The sequence below is a fragment of the Echinococcus granulosus genome (assembly GCF_000524195.1).
Source record: "Echinococcus granulosus chromosome Unknown EG_S00053, whole genome shotgun sequence".
Lineage (NCBI taxonomy): Eukaryota > Metazoa > Platyhelminthes > Cestoda > Cyclophyllidea > Taeniidae > Echinococcus > Echinococcus granulosus.
Window position 1 is genome coordinate 155,392 of NW_020170433.1, and position 20,374 is coordinate 175,765.

The 20,374-nt window shown below is 42.8% G+C and overlaps 4 protein-coding genes across 4 annotated transcripts in view; 2 read left to right on the plus strand and 2 right to left on the minus strand. All coding sequences in view use genetic code 11, as the record gives it.

Moving 5' to 3' along the window:
• Positions 1 to 979: 979 nt before the first annotated feature.
• On the minus strand, positions 980 to 1,735 carry EGR_06217 (Cytochrome b561 domain-containing protein; the record flags this gene model as incomplete). The annotated part of the gene is made up of 2 exons (XM_024495466.1): positions 980 to 1,474; positions 1,550 to 1,735. The coding sequence occupies 2 exons, from the start codon at positions 1,733 to 1,735 to the stop codon at positions 980 to 982; spliced, it is 681 nt and encodes a 226-aa protein (XP_024350097.1).
• A 998-nt stretch (positions 1,736 to 2,733) lies between these two features.
• Positions 2,734 to 13,195, plus strand: EGR_06218 (WD repeat-containing protein 67; the record flags this gene model as incomplete). The annotated part of the gene is made up of 19 exons (XM_024495467.1): positions 2,734 to 2,786; positions 3,073 to 3,176; positions 3,252 to 3,365; positions 3,441 to 3,622; positions 3,690 to 3,841; positions 4,365 to 4,506; positions 5,365 to 5,631; positions 5,893 to 6,066; positions 6,552 to 6,605; positions 8,773 to 8,868; positions 9,002 to 9,097; positions 9,934 to 10,020; positions 10,442 to 10,515; positions 10,895 to 11,044; positions 11,083 to 11,219; positions 11,261 to 11,394; positions 12,723 to 12,902; positions 12,954 to 13,117; positions 13,153 to 13,195. 19 exons carry the CDS (start codon positions 2,734 to 2,736, stop codon positions 13,193 to 13,195), a joined length of 2,403 nt encoding a protein of 800 aa, XP_024350098.1.
• A 4,317-nt stretch (positions 13,196 to 17,512) lies between these two features.
• EGR_06219 (Zinc finger and SCAN domain-containing protein 2) lies at positions 17,513 to 19,739 on the plus strand (the record flags this gene model as incomplete). The annotated part of the gene is made up of 4 exons (XM_024495468.1): positions 17,513 to 17,773; positions 17,810 to 18,457; positions 18,496 to 19,183; positions 19,267 to 19,739. The coding sequence occupies 4 exons, from the start codon at positions 17,513 to 17,515 to the stop codon at positions 19,737 to 19,739; spliced, it is 2,070 nt and encodes a 689-aa protein (XP_024350099.1).
• A 306-nt stretch (positions 19,740 to 20,045) lies between these two features.
• Positions 20,046 to 20,374, minus strand: part of EGR_06220 (Dynein heavy chain 6, axonemal) — a gene marked incomplete at both ends in the record, with an annotated part of 43,516 nt that continues 43,187 nt past the window's right edge. The window contains one exon of the mRNA XM_024495469.1: positions 20,046 to 20,152. Coding sequence (XP_024350100.1) covers positions 20,046 to 20,152 — 107 coding nt within the window. The remainder of the gene's footprint in view (positions 20,153 to 20,374) is intronic.

The window sequence follows — 20,374 nt, forward strand, 5'->3', positions numbered from 1 at the left end:
ATCTATTCTGTAAACCAATTAGTTAACTTTGAGACAATAAAGCTGATATTTGTCACAGACTGAGTTGCCGTTAGTTGTAGGGTGCGTTGACAGCCATCGTAAACTGAGTTCCCAATTTTACAATGAGGAGCTGCTGCAACCGAGTGTTCAGATTATCATCGAGGCCTCCGGCCAGACAAATGACGGATAACGATCTCAGAGTCGAGTGCACGAAGGAGGTATTGCCAGGGTGCACGTGCTAATGACTATAAGACAGGGAGTGGGAGAATGAATATGGGTCTGAGTGATTCCATTTGTATGAACTTATGGAAACTTATTGGCCTTGACCTTCGAGCAGTTGTCAGGACAGTTGGAATACGCTTCTGCCGACCATGGACCAATCAGGCACCATACCATGAATAGGATGAGTTGTACCTCAGGATCATCCATCAGTCCACCCATTCACCCCTATTACTGACAGAGTATCTTCTCATGTGAAAACAGAGCAATTACGCAGCTTCTCACAACTCATAGGCGTAAAATTATTGCATTCATTGAAAAGTCACCAGAGTTTCTAAACATTTTGTTGCAGCGCATACTCACTAAATTTGATGAAGACTGTATCCAACCCACACAGGCTCTACTTTTGCACAAGTGATCGCGGCCTCCAACATAGCGTAAGACTACTGCTTCACCATTTCAGAAGATCTTATCTATTAGGTCATATTGGCGCATTTTAACCGACTTTCCCTACATCAGACCTGAACGTCAAAAGAACGAGCTGAAGGACCTATCATGAATCAAGAATGAAAAACTACAGGCCAAATACCTTCAACAATCGGAGCAAAAGGAAACAGACGAAAAGAGACATGCACATATAGAAGAACAAAATAAAGGTAACCACATCGGGCGGAAAACAGGCGTACCATAAAAGAACCGAGATCGTATGCAGAGGGAGTAAATGCACAAGTCCACATTGCTCCTCAGTGTATTCTTGCGATCAATTAGACCTCTTTGGCTTTTTCGACTGAGCATTTGAGGTGTTTTTATTGCCTCCAGTGCTTGAAAAGTACTTGTCATAAACCTGTTTGAGAGCCACTATTGCCAAAAGACCAAGAAGGAAGGTAAGGAAATAGCCGATGAGTAGGCGAACACCCTGGTCTTGGATGACGTCCACAAGAACTTTCTGCTGGAACCAGTCACTGTGGAGGCCCAAGGCGGTCACTAAACAGCCGAGAGAAAAGAAGACGGCTCCAGAAACCGCGTGAATTTGATGAAAGGTTCGCGGATTCATCCAAGGACGTAGGAATGCGCAATGTTTAACGACACCGAATAATGATTGTAAGAGACCATGTAACAGGAAAGCGTAGCCCAAGCATCCATGCCATGTCGTCATGTGGCTTTTGTTGCCATCACTTTTTACCTTGAAGATGACGGCGCATCCAGCTAAGATTGACAGTAGACCCAATGTTTGTAAGAGCCAATGGAGGGTGTACTGTGAACAAATTATTTATTTAGAACAAATTCCATAGATATAGACTAATATGCGGAAAAAATAACGATGTGTTACCTTTCTATGAGCTGGGGCATTCGGAACCAGGGAGCTGTACTTGTTAAAGACGATGATTCCTTGCAAAGAGAAACCACAAAGACCAAGCACCATGAAGAGGGGATGCCATGAAATCAGTGACTTAAAAGGAGCGACGAAGTACAGAGTACAGAGGACCAAAAGCAAACCACTCGCGTGGACAGCCATCCCAGAAATTGGGTCAATGCGGCCCCGGTGGACTCGCCAAAGGTCGCGAAGAAAGGTGGACCAATAGCACCCATACAGTGGGAAAAATAGATCAATGCAAGGGAAAAGCATGTTGCAAATAGGTTAAAATACACCAAAAGTTATAAATGCAAAATTGAGCTTCTCCTGAATTACGTACGTCGAAGCACACACAAATCACCATCACAGACTTTAGCAAAAAAGTTAAGGGACTATCAAAATTTACTTTACTTGCTAGTGCATAGTATTTAAAAGACATTCTCAAAAGTTTGGACTAATTTTTAAAGTAAAATGAATGATGAATTGCACAGGATCGTAAATGGTCACAGTGCAAAATACTCCATCCATAATCTAATGACAAAACAGTGGCCTATTTATAAAAATGTTGCCTGTTTTGCTTGCTATTAACAGTAGTAATTGCAAAAGTTACCGTTTTTGTTTGGTAGCACAATAGTACATCTTAAGTGGATCGTACGATTACGAAAATCTATGCTTTCGCTGTACGTCTGTCTTTGTCGGTGGATGTAATCCTTTGTAGTAGCTTTACAGTCGCAAATATCTTAATGTCTTTATTTATTATACTTTGTGCCTCTGGGCTAACACCCTGGAAACATGGGATAATAAAATTACAAGGTTTCCAGCCCCTGATCTTCGTATTTAACATGGCTCTAAATAGTCGTATGATATTCAGTGCAGCACGAACGCCAGTATTTCTTGTTTGTGACATTAATTTTTTGAAATCTTATATGAATGGGTGCCTTTGTGGGCATGTTGGTGATTGCACCTTGGGAGCGTTTTAGTTATTTTAACTTATTGGACCATCCGAGTCATATTTATCGATTCGACCGCATCTGTCAGTGTTCAAACTTATTTCGAGGATATTGATGTCAAAACTACCAGAAGTGCGAACCCATTTTTAGGTTTCTTGTTGTGACTTTTTGGGTTTTCTTGCCATAATTTAGTCATCTTACTGCTCTCAGATGGCCGATTCGTTGCAAACACTTGAAGAACCTATGGAAGTTAAGTATCTCCCGTACGTTATTTTGTACAAATTTTTTTATTTTGTACATTAACTCTTAATTAGCGTCCGTCAAACATTTCGAGACTAGAACGGATTTGTTGTTAGTGTTCTGCTAGCACTTAATTTTCATTTCAGTTTTGCTAAAACTAAAAGAGAATACTGCCTTCATTATTATGTCTTCTTATCTTTTTTGAAGTTTGTCGATTTTTTATACAATTTTGCACTCAACTCGGATGTTAATTTGTTGATACTTAACCTCCAATACCCCTTGATGAAATAATCCGTTCTCTCTTCTAAGATTGGCTTCGGGCATTAATCCAGCTGGAGTAGATCCTGCATATCACATTACTCTGGTCACTTTCGCCCATTGCGGTGAGATCACCTATTTTACCAATTCTAAGGGTGAGCTCTTCTCTGCAACACTTCCTGAATACAAGTAATGTCGATAGCTTTTTGATTTCCACTCTAGAAAAACAGAATTTATCATCGACCTTAAGGTTCCCTTGACTGCTCTCCAGTCCTATGACGACGACGGAAATTTTATCATTCTTGCTGCTGCACGTGACCTAAGAATGTGCTGGATTAATCCCAGTAAGTTTCTTTAAAATGATTTGAGTGATGCTTCAGCATAGTTTAATGCGCCTGTGCCGTCTCATTTAAACTTAGAGACTAGAGTTTTAAATTACAATGAAACCATGCACAAGTCGACCATTTACACACTGGATGTGCGAAGACCAGGCGAGGATTTGATGCTATCAAGAAGCGCCGACATAATCACTTTGTGGGATCTCCAAAGGGCGGTGAGACTGAGTCAATACCCCCGTGACAGCGCAGCCCAAATCATCGCCGTAAGGACATATTTTCTTACCTTAATTAACATAATGAAGTTGTTTAATCTTTTTGTTGCATTCCTAGGCTTATTTCAATCCTCCAAATGGACAAGTTATTGTTTCTTGTCTCCGAAACGGCACAATCAAGCTGTGGAAATCGAACGAACCCCAATGTTCCAGCTGTTTCTATAATACTTCTACGCCTTTGCGCCAATACCGATGTATCTGCTCCAGCCTGTGAGTAGTCTCTAGGTTTGACTTAATCATTTGATGTGTCCATCATCTGGTGATGGAAAGACACTTGATCTAGTTTAGTGGCACTGTTTTGCGGCTTTATTTATTCCCATTTAGACCAAGATTTGCTCCAGGTGTATTAGTCACCAGTCATCCGAACATTCTTGAATTTATGAGTGTAGTTGCATCAGCATTTCTGCTTGCCCTCTTTCGACGAAGTGTAGGAATCGAACATATGCAGAATCAGATCGCCTCAGGAATTCCCCTTTAAGTTGGAGTCCTGTTCATGAAATGTAGTACAACTCAGTGACATGACGGAAGGGAAATGCTTTGGACCACCATTCATGTAGAACTACTTCCATTTTACAAACTTTTCGATTACTATTCGGGTTCTTATTTGTACGTTTTTAAGGGTTAATTCAAGTTGTTTTCTAGATAATTGAACTGGACATTGTGCTCTGTTCTCACAGGCTAATGAACCGGTCTTTTTGGAAAAGCAAAAAAAGTTTCTTTGCTTTATTTGTAGTGACGGTCGTTTCCTCTATGCCGCTGGTGATGAACCCCACTTAGTCGTTTGCACCCTCAATGGTGTTGAAAAACAAGCTGTCTGCGAAGTTGTGCCACTGAATTTCGCACCCGTCCTTCAGATGCAGTGTGTGCCTGTTAACGTGGGTTCTCTAGCGTCCACTTATGGTCCCATCATTAATACATGAGAGATTTCCCCCAAGCTTTATATTTACTTTATAAGCAGGCAGGTAAAATGACAATGGTTTTCTTTCAGTCATTTTTTGCATTCTGAATAGTGGCTTATACTATTCTAGAAATAAGGCCAAAATCCATTGGTATGCCCTGGCCAAGTGTTGCCTACCTTCAACTTCACTATTACTTTTAATGAAGTAGATTTACTTTGGCTAAGGTTTTATGACAAGAAAGTGGTAGGCATTCATTATGCCTTCGTCTATAGCAGTCTTTTCATCACTGTTATCCGATGTAGTATCGTAGGAAAGGATGGCCGCTACTCATTAGGTATAGTTATCGCCCTTTTAACAAATTTCTCTGATCTTCTTTTCATGTGTAGTGTATCTTTTTACTAATTGCACCGTTTCTAAATACGGAGTGCTAGGATATTATTGAAGAAGTTCCCATATCTGCCTAAGATATAACAAGTGCCATCATATTTACAAACACTGACATTCCTTCTTTAGGGAATGAAAGGGTGTTCGCGTAGTCTATCTCTAACCCCATCAGAAATATCCTCTAAGTGGAGATTAGCATCCCATGCTTATCGGTCTAAGAAACAAAAGTGCTCTCTTCTATTGATGTTAATCTCCTTCAAGCACTGAACTATAGGGTGTACTTGAAACGTTCCTCAGCTCTTCTTATAACCTTATTAACATTATCTCGTCCACCAACTAATGCTGAAGAGTGGGAGGTATGCCAGCATTCTTAGAATCGGATTATAACTTCTCCTTTTCCCGAAGGAGATAATTGAGTTCGGTACTAAGTTCACTTATTTCTCTCTGTAGGGTGAAAGTCTCCTCCTATTGGGTTCTGACGGTCGTCTCCGCCTTTTGTCCCTCAGCTCCTTTTCGTTTATGTCTTTGCGCTCCCTGCCTCCCACGCTGGTACCACCTGTTGTTAATGGGGTCGGATTTACGATGCTTATGAAGCCTCAGGATCCTCTTGCCCTGGATTTCGCTGTGGCTCCATCTCCCTCAGCGTCATCATCTTCACTTGTTGCGGTACTCACTGAAAATGGTGGTTTTCGACTCTTAGATCTGAGTAATGGGATGGTACGTGTGACAGAGATCTCGTTAATGGTCATTTAAATGGTTTCATTGTTAAGCATCCAAGCTGACTCATGAATTGCCAATACCAAAAAGTGTTTTGAGTTGGGAGCGGCCGATGTAATGATAGATTTACAGCATCTTATGCATTTTGAATCACTACGACGAGAGATTTCCACTTCTGCATTTATAGCACAAAATATGGGGAAAATGTAGCTACTTTTAAAGTGACTTGAGTAGTTGAAACTATGACTTCTTATTTAGTAGAGAAAACCACTAGTGTATTTAGGGAGTGTTCAAGTTCTCAACCTTCAGGAACTTGTTTGTGACTTCACAGAGAAAAAAAAATATCTATCACCTTGTTTGATCAAATTGCTGGAGATCAGCGTTGGTCGAATTGGCATTCAACTTAGCAATGCTATTAGAATTTCGACCTACTACGTAAGCATTGTTCTATGCCACAGTTTGTGGCCGAAGCCTCGTTCATTCCAACAGGGTTTTGGAGCATGCAAAAGCGATCCCTACAAGACCTAGATGGTGATACACTTTGAAACCGAATCTGATGCTCTTTCTGCCAGAGGGCAATAATTTTAAATAGGCTTTATAGAATCTGGTTTGGCAGTGCCTACCTGCTGAACAAATAGATGTTTAAGCTAAAGTGCTGTTTTTCCTGACTCGAAGTCTACTTAATTTGATCGTGATCATTGATGAACGAACATCATTTTAAATCTTACAAGCCAAGAACGAAGGCGTAAGATTGCTATTCCCACAAAGTTGTTGACATTCAGAAGTTTAATCGTTGAAATTGCGAATTCAAATTTTTTCCACCAAGTTAAGAATTTTTTCGTTCTCTCAAGAACTCGACTTGTGGAAATTTAAAAGGTTCTTTGTTGAATATTTTAATTTGATTTTTGACCTTCATTTAGGGTAATGGCCCATTTACACGGGACCCCTATAGGCCTCAGCACGAATGGCTGTCGGTACGTTATAGTTTGTCGACAAAAGGTTCAGTAAACTTCGCAAACCCTTGCATTTATTAATCAGATAACTTTTTACCTATTGAAAGCGCCTTCTACACAAATTTACCATCACATTTATTTGAAAAATCAAAGGGGAATTTGATCAAATAAAACTATTTCTTGGACATAGTTAAAAGTAGAATATGTTTTTCTCAGAGAGAATATAAAAACACAAACCAGGGCACTTTCCTGGACCGATTTTAATGATTGACGGTGGGTATTCATAGAATTAATGGGACTACAAAGGTGTGAATCGCGTCAAGATAATTCCAACTGGGTAGTTGCTATTTTTTTGTTGCCTTGTCTATTTGCTTTTTATTTTTAATGACGCTGTTTGTTGGTGGAAGGAATGGCCGTCTCTATTTTCATGCACTAATTTTCTTGATGCGACCGGCTTCTGAAACGTAGGCAATTATCAACGGCTAACAGGGCAGATGCTACTGCTAGGGATGGAGGGAATTTATGAATTTCCACAATGACCAATGACACGAGGATGGCTATACACGCTCACCTAAATGCTTTACTTTCCTTTAAAAAAGATTTTCCCTTTTTGTGCTTAGTTGGTTCAATAACACAGGCATCTTAAATGCATTGAAATAAATCGGCAATGCTGATGAGAGGTACCTTCGTCTCCGTGATTTGAACGGATGCACTTTGATAATCTTGTTTAATGCGATAGTTTGCAGTGCAAAGTTTTCTTAGGACAACATTAAAATGGACCAACTTTTGCCCTTTATGCAGACCATAAACAAGTCATCACACCTACTCGCAGTGTAAATTTACCTGATTTCAAAATTTTGGTTTGTAGCATTGTGACTTTGCGTGGGGTTTTTGCTTACCGTTCCGGTCATCAAGTTAAATTATCTTCTGGCAGGCCCGAAGTATTAATTCGCAACGTGAGCTTCACATCCTTCTTTATGTGTCGTATTAACGCAAGAGATGTTGATGTTTTGCGGATAATCATTTCAACGTCAAGCAGCTCCGTCAGCAAATAGTACAGCGACGTATCTAGACCAAGATTCAGGATAAAAGAAGATTCTACTTCAATTTTTTTGTCCGAATTTTTGCTGCAGGGAATGAATTTTGTATACGTCTCGCATGGTAGATCAAATGCTTTCGTGTAGCAAATAGAAGTTTTACTACTCTTTTTAAAAATCCTACTTCACTGCGACCGATTGTCGCCAAAGCTGACAGGTCGGGCGAATGCGCAAGAAGAGCCCACCGATCATGAAAATAAATTGCCAGTATCTTCGATGAGCAAAAGCAAGGCGGGTTTTTGGTACGGGTGGATGGTAACAATGACCAAAATTATCCTTTCTGCTCTTATGGACCATTGTGTAAATGATCTGGAACATCCAAATCCTCAGAGTTTGTTATCCAAAGGGAATTTCGTTCATTGTCTTATCCATTCCATCAGTATACTCCCCAGTAAATGCAAGGCCTTAAATTGTAAGGTTATGATTAAATGTTACTTTGTTTTAAAAAAGTAGAAAGTTGGCGTTTAGTTTGGATTATTCTACGGAAGATCATTTCGACATCAAGATACCTATGATGCAAACGACCCGCGACTGGGAAAGGATCTCATATGTGGTAGCCACTGGGTTTTTTACAATCGACAAAAAAAACACCATTTTCTCTGGCATCTGCATGGCTTTTTCTGATAGCCTTAGCCACTACTAAAGTCGAAAGATTTTTCCCGCAGAAAAGGCAAAATCACACCTTATTAGTTGCCAAAAGGGTGATTGGCTTGAGTGACTTTCTACTTAGTTTTATGAGAAATTCCTTAAATGGATATTGAAGTCATGGCAACTGTTGTTTCGCGACCACAGATTTGCAAGAGATACTTGTACAGATTTTTCCCTTCCTCCTTTTGAGATGAATGTTGGAAAGTAGCGAGATCCGTCAGATCCACCTCAAATCTGCTCCATTTGCTCATGGCAGCTCACCATATCAACTTATGCATCTTCGTGATTTGATTTACGACTTTACTACTACATTTTGTGCATTATAATTTCCTTGATACAGTTAGTTTACTTTAGCTACTAAGTAGGGTTGATTCTTTGCAAAAAGTTAATTGATTTGTCTCATAAAAGTATGTTATTTTTGAGTGCTTTTCGGGTACAATTAGGTACCAGCACCTCTGAAGGACAGGACGAATAATCTCGAGACTGCTCCGGCTAAGTATGAAGTGAAGTCACAAATTCCTACAGCAACCGAACATAAGGTTGGTTTTCACTGACCTCCAGTTTTTTGAGGAAGTATATTTTAGTAGCTGCTTCGATCAGAAGCGCCTTCGTACTGGATTTGTAAATTCCAATGAGAGTCTTCAAATAGTTTATACGTCTTAATGCGTTTAGCCTCCATCATATCTGTGGGCCCAGAGGAACAGCAACACAGTCACTTTTGGTCGTGGTGAAGCGGAATCACGAGTTTCTACGGCAGGCGAACAGAAGGTTAGATTTCGATAGCTTATGCACACTCGTTCCAACACTGCCTCTAAAAAGGGTACTTTTGAAAGGCTGCTCAAATCAGGGTGAGTATTCTATTAGGTTTCGGAATTTATGGAAGTACAAGAAATATTTACACTGATTAGCGCATCGCCCCTACTGGTGGGTGAAGTAATCGTAATGTAGCCCCTCGAGACTTTCGTGAAGACGAGAGAAGACGTAACATTCAGACAGAAAGTGCACTGTTGACGTAGAGAAGGGTTTGGGGCGACTGGCATGGCCCGGAGGCCAGGCCGCCCGGCGGAGGTACAATGGGGGAGCCCTAGGCGCTCCGTTACCAAAACTGTGAGTTAAGTAAGCAGAGTATTGCAAGCAAAATGGTGAAGTCGGTGAGGCCACTTCTAGAAAGTTGGTCCAACCTCGTAGTGTTCCTCACAATTATCAGCTTCAGAGTGGAAATGAGGACAAAATTGTTGAATTGGTTTAACATTTCCTCATTTAAAATTGCGTTCATTCTATCAAATTCCCTCCTTCTGAGTCCAGAGTGTTTAATTGGCTAATTTCCCAAAAAACTAAACATACTTGGTGGTGCAAAAAACTCGGGAGCGAACCTGTGAACGCGTAATGGCGGCAGATTAGAAGGGCAGACAATGTGGTTGTCTATCGTAACTCAATGAACTAGAAAGTTCATTCGGAGCGGGGGTTTCGGTATTTCTTTATTTTTGCGTAGGGGCTTATAGTAGCTATTGTTTGATTCTTTTAAAGATTTACCAATGGTGAACGCCCTCTTTAATCACTTTGTCTTCTCAAGTTTGTGGCTCACCTCAATTCATTTCTTTCAGAACGACTCCCGAAATAACAGAGGTGATAAGATTGATGAAGATAAAGGGAAAAAGGAGGTTTTGAAGTCGTCCACTTCCAACGACAAGGTTGGTCGAAGCTCTTTATTTATTCGTTCAAATAAGGCCTCTTTGAAATGCGCCAAGGTTGAGATGTATCACCCGAGTAGTTGCACTTTTGTCCTTTACATTTCAGCCTTTTACTTAAATAAACTTAGAACTGAAAGGTTCATGGAAAGACCATATTTCATGGTCTGTCAACACCCCCCAATGGGAAATAAAGTGCTTGCCACCAATTTGCCAAGGTTGCCATTGTAACAATTATCATTACCTAGGTTGTACCCTGTAGTCGAGTTCGTAAACAACTCATCCATTACTAACGCAGTAACACGTCAATTACGGCTTGATGAACCTCTCCTTGTTCATACTCGCTCGTTTCTACTTCATTGTGACGGAGATGCTCTTTTAAAGCCAAACCTACTTTATTATCCTCGTCCATTTTCTCTCCTAGTCGGAGCAACTTTTAAATCCAGAAAAACTTCGAGGCATCCTCGCTGAACACCATCACTTTCCTTCGGAGCGTCGGTAAGTTTTTAGCGCGTGGATCCATCTGGATGTCCAAATAAGGCGTTTTTATGCTAATGTTTTGAATAAAATAAGGTAGGTTGATTACACAAAAGCAAATTCAAAGCCGAAGAATTGAAAATAGGTCTATGTTTACCACCAACGCCGCAGAGGAAAATCGACTAGCACAGCTCAGAGGTTCTTCTGTTCCAGCATAATGGTATCGCTTTAACCACTGAGCTGACTAATTTACCTGCTAGTGAAAAAAAAAAACCTTTTTCCTCTGTTGTGAATCATTTGTCTCATATTTGTAACATTTGGCGCAAGTAGGAAAATCAGTGTTACATACAGGTGAAGCTGTTGTAGCACAAAAGCACTTTTTTCCACTTCCTGACCAAAGGTCACTTCTCTGGTGCCACTTGTTGCGCCTACGCGGTGACGTAAGACAATTCAACCAACACGCAGCCCAAGGCCTCCATCCTCTTATTGCCCAGATACCTGATAACCCCCGCCTCTGCGACCGCCTCCTCCTCCTAGATGATGTTCAGCGGTAGGCAGCATTGGCTCCCCTCTCTCATTTCCCTTTAGCGTCTGTTCAGCTCTCATCCACAAACGCAAGAAGTTAGCTAGCATTCCTGATTTGTCCCTCATCGTTATGCCTTTTGTGAAGCTGTTTAGAGACACTCACCTCTGCATGGCGTACGAGGCTGTTTTAGCCATCCTGGGTAAGTGGTTACCTTCTAATGTGGCCGCTTTGGATCGGTAGATGGACTTTGCGCTCCTCTGTTCGAGTTCTACCCATCGCCGCCACAACATCTGCTCTGCACTATGGAGGATACCTTGGCCTCTCGCGATCAGGAAGTGCTTCGACATTTTTTGCGTAGTGATTTATCTGCAGAGGTTTGTTTGACTGAAGTAACTTTGTTTTTGGTGAGAACTTAGAGACATGATATACCCCTTGAGTGCACGTGGCACTCGAGTTATTAGTAAGTAGTCCAGAGGCAACTTAATTGTCGGCCTACAAGAAGGCCCGGGAGACCAGTACCAATGCCGATTCTTGGCAGGCTAAAAAGGTCCGGGCGATACCCTATGTGCCCCATATAAAGACAGTTCAGCTGCACTTTGTCCATCCTATTATGTGCATTGTCTTCAGCAATTTACATGGTTTTCCACCTTTGCTGGCCATCTTAATAGCATTTCGGTGAAATAAAACCAACTACGAAACATTGACACATCTCGTAGATACAATACTTTCTGTCATCCAAGTGCATTGAGAGAGACTTATCTGAAGACAGCTGCTTACAATTAGACGACGTTTTGCACCAGGATGATTTCGTATCGCAATCCATTTTCGCAGGAGCATTTGTGTAAATTTTGAACGCATCCAGTGACACACAAGTATGAGGTGGCTTGCCGGGATTCAGTCTCAACTTCAGCCAAATTTCTCAGCATGTAGAAGTTTAGCCGTTCGATCCAACTTTTTGCTCATGATTTTCACGCCAATATTCTGAGCAACTCTACGAAAAATTCTGACTCGTGCTTGCGAATCCAGCCACCCACATTATGCGCCTTCTATGGTAACTAACCGATCCACTCAGATGCCTTTAAAGCCATAACGAAAGATGTCCCATTGTTCGTAATTGCTATCACCAATGTAGCGCTTGAAACATCCTTGAAGGCGCTCTAATGCACGAGGCTGGAGCGTGCTTAATCACCAACACTCAGAAGAGCTGGGAAAACTGTAGCATGAGTGCCACGGGCAGGACTGCGCGCCGCCAGCGTGAGGATCAAATTGCGATAGACCAAAAAGACTCGTATAACTCCGCTCCTACTCTCGTGTAGCCAAGATACCAAATTAGAGCAAATGCCAGCTTAATACGTCGTCCGCATCCTTTTTTTGAACACTCCCTGTCCCATGTTCCCCATTTATAAAATTTACCACCTCTACTGCTAATTCAACGCCTGTTACCTCTCAAGAGTGGGTTCACTGCTAGCTCCCAGGAACGCCGGGGACTTAGTGCATATTTATAGCATGAGCAGTTTCACAGCCACCGACGTGGAGACCAAACAAGCCCTAATTACTGTTTGGTGTTGGAAGTTTTTGGATCGTGACCTCCCGTAAATAGAAGGATTCGGTGCAAAGTGCTCAAGCTAACTCTCGAGGAGCTAGATGAGTCACAGACACTGTGGATACATAATAGTCATCTGCGAACGTCCCTCTCTTCTAGCTCTGCATTTGGCCCCTGCTGAGAAGCCTTTTCACTCGAGTGCTGGCCGAGAATGACTGGCTCAGCCTCTGGGACCACACTTTGGTGCATCCCCCATCCTTCCTCATGAATTTCGCCGTAGCCTACGTGCTTGTTAACCGCAAGCGGATATTTCAAATACGAACCCGGCAACATATTAAGGTTTGTCCAAGTCCCCTGCCCACAAACATTACTTAAACACTGTTACATCAGGAATTCCACGCACAAGTCTCCGATTCGCTTAATTTCGTCCGGGCGTTGAACTTGACCCATGAACTGCAAAAGAGTTTCACTCCAGCCAGCAGCATCGGCGTTGTTGCACTGAATAGGTGCATCGGGCAGATGATAGTGAGTGCTCAACGGAAGCAGTGTGAAAGGTAAGCTGCTCGAAAGTTAATCTCTTTGTTTCCAGGCTTCATGACCCACAGGAGGGTGGGGAATCAAGTGATGATTGACTACTGCACGATGGCGTGAGTTTTCTTGCCAGTTTGGGACCTCATTTTCATGCGTGTTTAAACTACCAAGCGGCCACATACCGACGTCCCAAGTGAAAAAAAATGTACAAGCTCTCACTAAAACTTTCCTCCCCATCAAAAGTGTGACCATAATTGAGGACATATTGCCCACTTTCTGGCAAACATCCCAACCACTTTCTTGAAATTAGTCCTGCTAGTAATCATGCCTTCTCCATTGTTGTTTAGCTGAGGCATCTCGGTGAGCTAGATTGTGTGAACATGAATGTAGGACCCAGAGATTAAGAAAAGTAGTTCGTTTTGTTTAATGACGGAAGGCAGGGTAGTATACGCCATGAGGGGTAAGAGCCTGGAAGTAATTTTACTATCGACGTGCGTACCTCGGGACCAATCCCACCAGTCCCATGGGTTAGGGCTCTACTAAACTACCAGTAGTCGGCTGGTGGGCCCAAAGTAGACTAGTAGCATGGGAAGTCTGAGCAGTCCCATAATGGCACATAAATCACTTAATTTCACACTGAGCGTCAAGAGAGCGTTCGACGGAACCAGCATCAATCACGGGACAGGGGCGAGTGTCACACAGTAACTACCACATCAGGAGGCCTTCAAGGTTCGCCAACAGTCGTGAATCCATTGGGTTTCGGGGGGTTCACCTCCCAGATCCCGTTAGCCAACTGCATTACGAGTGCTCGTTTTCCCGACGATGTTCCAAAGTGACCGCGTGCTGGATGTTAATCACGTATTGAAGGATTCATTGCCTGAAAGCAGTACCCGTTCACTGAAGCAGATGGTACAAAGTAGTGCAGATGCGACGCATCCATGGCGTTTTTTGTTCATGTCGGGAACGTTTGGCCGAAAATTTACACAAGGCATCCGATCTTCCGCTCAGGCTGGCAGATACTGTTATCCAAAGGTTAACGACGCAGTGCGGCATCAAGGTTACTCCGGAGGGCGCTGAGGCACGAGCACGAAGGTATCTTATCTACCAACGTGCGAAAGGGTTGGAGGACCAGCAGCGTAGCTGGCATGATTAAACTTCGTACCATCAACGTAGAGGGTAAATTTGAAGAAACAGTCTGTTCTCTAGTTCGGCTTGAGCTACGATGGACAAGCAGTAAAGAGGCCAGATAATCCGATGATCCACGATCTAATTTTAAGAGTGCACCGAAAAGGGAGATTCCTAGCCATTTTGACCCCTGCCCGGAATTTGTGTCTGCAGGGCCTTGCTGTTAAAATTCACTAATGCTTTCCCAAGGACAGTTTACAGTTATTACAATTAGCGTTCAAAAGTGGTTCGTGCTTTTACCCCAGTAAAATCGATAGGCCTAAGGTATACGAAGTATGAAGCAGGATGTCACTAATGCGCGGGGCTATCAAGAAATCGTACTCATTCGTCCAATGTAAGGAGAACAGATCGAACAACTGTAAAGTGTCTTACAGACGGCTGCGTCACCTGGACCTATTTTATGCAGCGAAATCGATTTACATGGACGTATCAAAAGGGTGACTTACTGCGAAAGGCTTCGAGAAATCTCAACGGAAGACCCAGGCACCATGTCTATTCTAGTTCAACAGAGATACTTCGTTGAAAAGCTGGAGTAAAAATAAAATATGAGGGGAATCAAATTGAAATATCAGATATCTTAAAATGTCATAGGTGGGGGGCACAACGCACACTAGCTCCAAACTGAGAGTGTAATAAATTAGATTAACGAAGAGTCGACTAACTATGTAAGCTGCATTGTTCATTTTAAGTATGATATTGACAAAAGAATGAGAATCAGATATAAATGGATACCCATGCAACGAAACGACTCCGAGAACGGGTTCGAATATTCCGCACGGTTAGAGGCCAATTAAAAGCAGAGAAAGAACTTTTTAAAAACAACAAGAGAATCAAGTACATAATTAGTAAAACCATTTTATATACAATCCTTTAAAAACAGACGTCAGGATAAGTAATTTTTGTCACTCTAAAATGCTGGAGTGATCAATGGTGATCACATTTTGTAATACGTTGGCTGTTTGCATAACTGTCGGTTTTGGTAAAGGGTAACTGTTTGTCCTGGCTGTTTCGCATTCGCTCTGTTAGTTGACCTCTGGGCACTATCAATAGCCCCAGCCCTACCGTACTTTGCTTATATGCTCTACCCAAATAACGTACTTAGACTACAGAGAAGTCTTGGTGGCAATTAAAAGTGAACCCGATTATAAAGGACATCTGTCCTACTTTTAACTGCTCAGTGATTAACTTCAGCAAGGCGGATGGATGAATTTATGGCTACCTTGAACAAAGGGGCTGAAATTGGCGTCTACTTTCGGCAACCACCCAGGTCCTGTGTTCTGCAGGGAAGTTATTAGCAAATGGTTACGGAGTCACCTACTGTATCTAGATGAAGATATCAATAATGCAAATCATCGACACTTCCTCATCTTCTCCATTTGTTTAATAGAACCCCAACGGATCTGGCTGGAGAGCTTTGAAGTTAAAACAAAGTAACAAGGAAGAACAGATACGAAATTCTACCTCTACGTAACTGGGTTAAGTTCCGTCCTCTTAGATATAAATATGCACTTAGATCAGTGCTTTAACGACTAGGCATGGACATGCGTCATGGGCAACACAGTATCCTATCCCAAAATCCAGTTTCCCTATCAAACGAATCAGCAAATCAAGTTGAACTGCAAACGGAATTATAGGCGCTGCCTTCAAGCATCATCTCATTTGCATAAAACTGATGACTGGCGCGGTTGGCACGTGAGTGTTTTCTCTACAGACCCGACCACGTTGTGATGGCTGACGCGAGACGTTGACCAAGGGGGGGGGGAGGCTTGGGGATGCGGCTCAAGTGAGAAGAGAGCTATGTAGTAAGTCTACCGTTTAACTCTCGGTTTTGGTAAAAGGGTCACTTTGTGTCTTGGATATTGTACCTTCGGCTAATGGGCTGCTGGTAGCTTCAAACCTTAAGGCACGTCGAGTATATGTATTCAACTTCGGTATTAAATCTCCATTCGTCCTCAGGGAAGTCTTGGGAGGCTACATATATTCTGTCTCTAACAAATTGATTAAGTCAAACTAACTTTACAAAACAGCAAATAGAAATCAACGAAAACATTACCATAGTGAAACGAGTTTGGCTAAAGGAATAAGCAAAATAAACTTTTTAAGGTACCTTAAACAATCTTAACGACATAAGAATAAAATAGAAACACCGTTTTTAATTAAACTCAACACCCTAGCCTACAAGTTTCAAAAATTGGATTACAAGTATTTTGCTTGAAGTGTGGAAAACAAGCATTTTTAACTTCCTAATCGTCAGATATTTTGTGAAAGAAATTTTACAAAAAAATGATTAGATCAATTGCTAAAAAGCAAGGGAATTCAAAGTTCAGGGAACGTTTCATTACTAAAATGGAAAATTTTAAACTTATTTCATTTTATATGCTTTTTTTGTAAGCTTAGTCGTAACGCCCAAGTTGATAATTCTATAATTTTCTAAACCTATCAGCCTATACAACTCTTACCATTATCTGTTTTACGTTAATGCGGATGTGCTAAAACAAATGTCTGATATGCAGTATCTTGGTGCGCGCGACTTTGTCGTGCAAATAGTCATGTAGAGCTGGTGGCGCACATGGGAAGCGTCCACAGGTTGCCTATATCTTTACAATACTTGGGAAATAGGAATGTGCGGGAAAACGCTAGTATGTGCGACTGCTGGCGTTGATGCGTTCTTCGATGGTGTGTGTACGAACGCGGATCCTGCCATGGTAAGGTCAGCCCCCCAATCCGACCGTGTAGTTGCTTGCCCTATCTCCCCTAGATTGCAGTAGGTTTAACGGAGTAAAGTGCGTCTGCTGAGGGCTCTACCCACTCGGCTCGGCCCGTGGTAAACCGGTCCAAGTTGTTCGCTGGCGGGTTTAAGTGACCTCCGCTCTGGACGTGTGTGCTTCTCGCTACACAATTTTTAAAAAAAGTAAAATTCAAAATTTTAATGACTAAATATAGGTTTTTTGTTTTAAAAAATAAGTTTGGGTAATTTCTAATTTTTGTTTTAGTGCGCCATTTGCTGGCATCGGTTGCGTCTTCCATTATCGGCCATTTTGGCCTTGAGTTCTGCGAGATTTGTTGTTTAAATTGCTTTTAATTTTGTTTGTATTAACGCATTTTATGGGCGTTACATTTGTTGCTACTTTTAGAAGATATCTAGCCCCTCACATCATAACTTTGTTCCCCTTTGTTAACACGTTTCCGTTCTACATCTATTCGCTCAATGAGTTTCTTTATTTCCTGACAGAATGGCCGAGCAGATTGTATCCGAAGACACTACGTCTGTCATCATGAATCCTGATGGAACTTACTCCGCTGTACCATACGCGGCTACCGGAGAAAATGGACAGGTTTATCTGTCGTTGAACGACTTGGGAATCCAAAATGATGGTGAAGATATGGTATTAATAGCTGCGGACGACAATCTGGATATGGCTACCTTGGAGAGTCTAATCGCCTCTGGGGCCGTCACAACCGTTACTGGAGAGGGGGGTACAGAATTTGTTCAGGTTTGACCGATTTGTATTATCCAACAAGTCATTTAGCTGGGGGACCAGACTCTCGTCGATGGAACGCAAATAATAGAGGTGTCTCCCGAACAGATGCAGTTTTACGATCCTGCAACTAAGACCTACTATGGTGCTCCCGGCATTGTTTCCAGTTCTGGTGGTATTTTGACAATGGCTGGCACGCAGCCCGGCGGAATAACTTATAAATGTCCTTCATGTCCTGCTATGTATTCAAACGCTAACGCCTTCACCAAACACATGCGTGAAAAGCATTTTGTCAAGGTCTACACTTGCCGTCAATGCGAAGAGTTTTTCGAGACGCTAAGTCAACTCTTCTTGCATGCTCGTAGATGTCACGTTGATCCCAAAAAGCCCAAGCGAAATCCGGCGAACTACAAGTTTCACTGCGACCAGTGTAACTATATGACCAACAACGGCGGCACCATGGAACACCATAAACGGGCACACACTGGCGAGAAACCTTTTGTTTGCGACGTTTGTAATAAAAGATTCGCGCAAAAGGCTAACATGAAAACACATCGTAATCGCCACATATATCGGGACAAAATCTTCCGATGCGACACGTGCAACAAAGCCTTTTCGTCTTATGATATTTATTTGGCTCACTTGAGAACCCGAGAACATGAACTGCGTGAACACTTCGCCATGATGGCTTCTTCTCAGGTGAGTTCGTACACCCCATTTATGACGTACCTTTCTAGTTGTCTCTAGAATGTCTGGGATGTTCATTGACCTTCGACAGCATCTATAATCTCAACAAACACACAAGGAGCTGTCGCATCGTGCGTACCTTGCAAACCAAGTTCCGTTGCCTGCCGTGTAATGCTTACGTTAGTGATGTGGCCTCACTAAAAGCCCACGTCAAGGCTCATGAAGGCAGTCAAATCATCTCCTGCCCCGTTTGCGGTGAACGAGGCTTTCCGGGCTTTAACCAGCTCAATCACCACATCACTCGAGCTCATGCTCTTAAAGTGAACCGCCGTCATGTCTGCCGGTACTGCGAGTCAACTTTTGAGATGAAAAAAGACCTAGACACCCACATTCGCAGCATGCACGCGGAAGAGCGAAATGCACGACAATCTAGAGGTGCTGTTGGCCGACTCAAGTGCCGTTATAGCCAGTGTGAATTCACTACAAACTCGATCATGCTACTGGACCGCCACCACGATCAACACAGGCGCCAGGAGGAGGATGGGGAGGACAGTGTCTCACTCCCTCCGGCCCGCTACGTCTCCAGCACCAAACGGAGACGTTTGCGTGGCAGCAAGTTTGACTCACTCTACGGAGAGGAAGATGATGAGGAGGCGGGAGAGTTTGCTGAAGGCGAGGAGGATTTTGAAGTCGAGGAAGAGGTGGATGATGACCTGGCTCCAGTTGAAGATGGGACAAGTGGGTTTTACTGTTTTGAAAGTGTGTTTGAAGCCTACGATTTTATAGTTTCGAATTGCTTATCCTTTTTCACGTTACTTCAGACGTTACTCGTCGTACAATCACACTGATTAAGGCGGCACCTCAAAAGATTGTGGAGGGACATGAAGAACAAGTGGGAGGGGGAGATGAGGAGGCTCTAAGGCCGTTAACCGAGACGCTCCCACCCACCGTTGTGGGGAATTCAGCTCCTGCTTTAGCAGCCACAAGGCGGTCTGCCGTCACGCCGAGTAGACATCTTTCTGTGGTGCCTTCTAGTCGTCGTATCACACGCGCTCGACGTCTGCCGGCGTGGTACAAGGACTACGACACCGACTACATTGGAGCAGGCGAGGAGTCTCCCACCGTGGAAGCCACCATCAAATCTCGACTCCCGGCGGGTATTGAACTGACCGATCCCACCACTGTCGGCGGGGAAGATGGAGTGCCGACTGAGGAGTGGAATGTCGTCGTGTACGATGATGAGGAGCCCGTTGAAAGGCCAGATGACAAGGAGGAAGAGGAGGTCACCGCCTAGTGTAGTAGTCGTATATGCGTCCGTGTTTGTACATACTATTCCCCGTATATCCAAAGATATAAACACGGAGATGCAGTTTTTTACATGTGTATTCGGCGATAGAGAGATACGTTAACAGTAAATGTGTATAAATTGCATTTTACAGGACTTTTCACCCCTCGATATTTCTTGCTTTTTTCTCTGGATATGGAAGGAGTGGCTACGTTTCCTTTTTGATTTGTAATTGGCTTAATGCATTCAGGATGATTGCGTGTACTACTAAGTCCTATATTACAGTTCCTTCCCGCGGTGCTTCAGTGTGAGTCATTAGACATTCTCGTTTTCACATAGCAGAGCGGCCCCGTAGCTGATCCAGCGATCTTGCGGCTGCGAACTTGGCAGCGGTATGGCCGTAATGAAGTTCGTCGAGATGCCTGCAGGGAAAATGTATTTTAAGTGGCGAGATAGTCTCAGGTTGTGGTTCCTTTGTCTTGTCATCAGATTTACGTCCGAAGGCGATCCTTAAAGCAATGTCCCATCCCCAGTTTGTGGAAACCAAGAGCCATGTGATGACGTATTCATAACTCGTTAATGTCTACCCAATTGATGGGTGAAAATGGATCCCGCACAATGCATTTACTGAGACACCAGTAGAG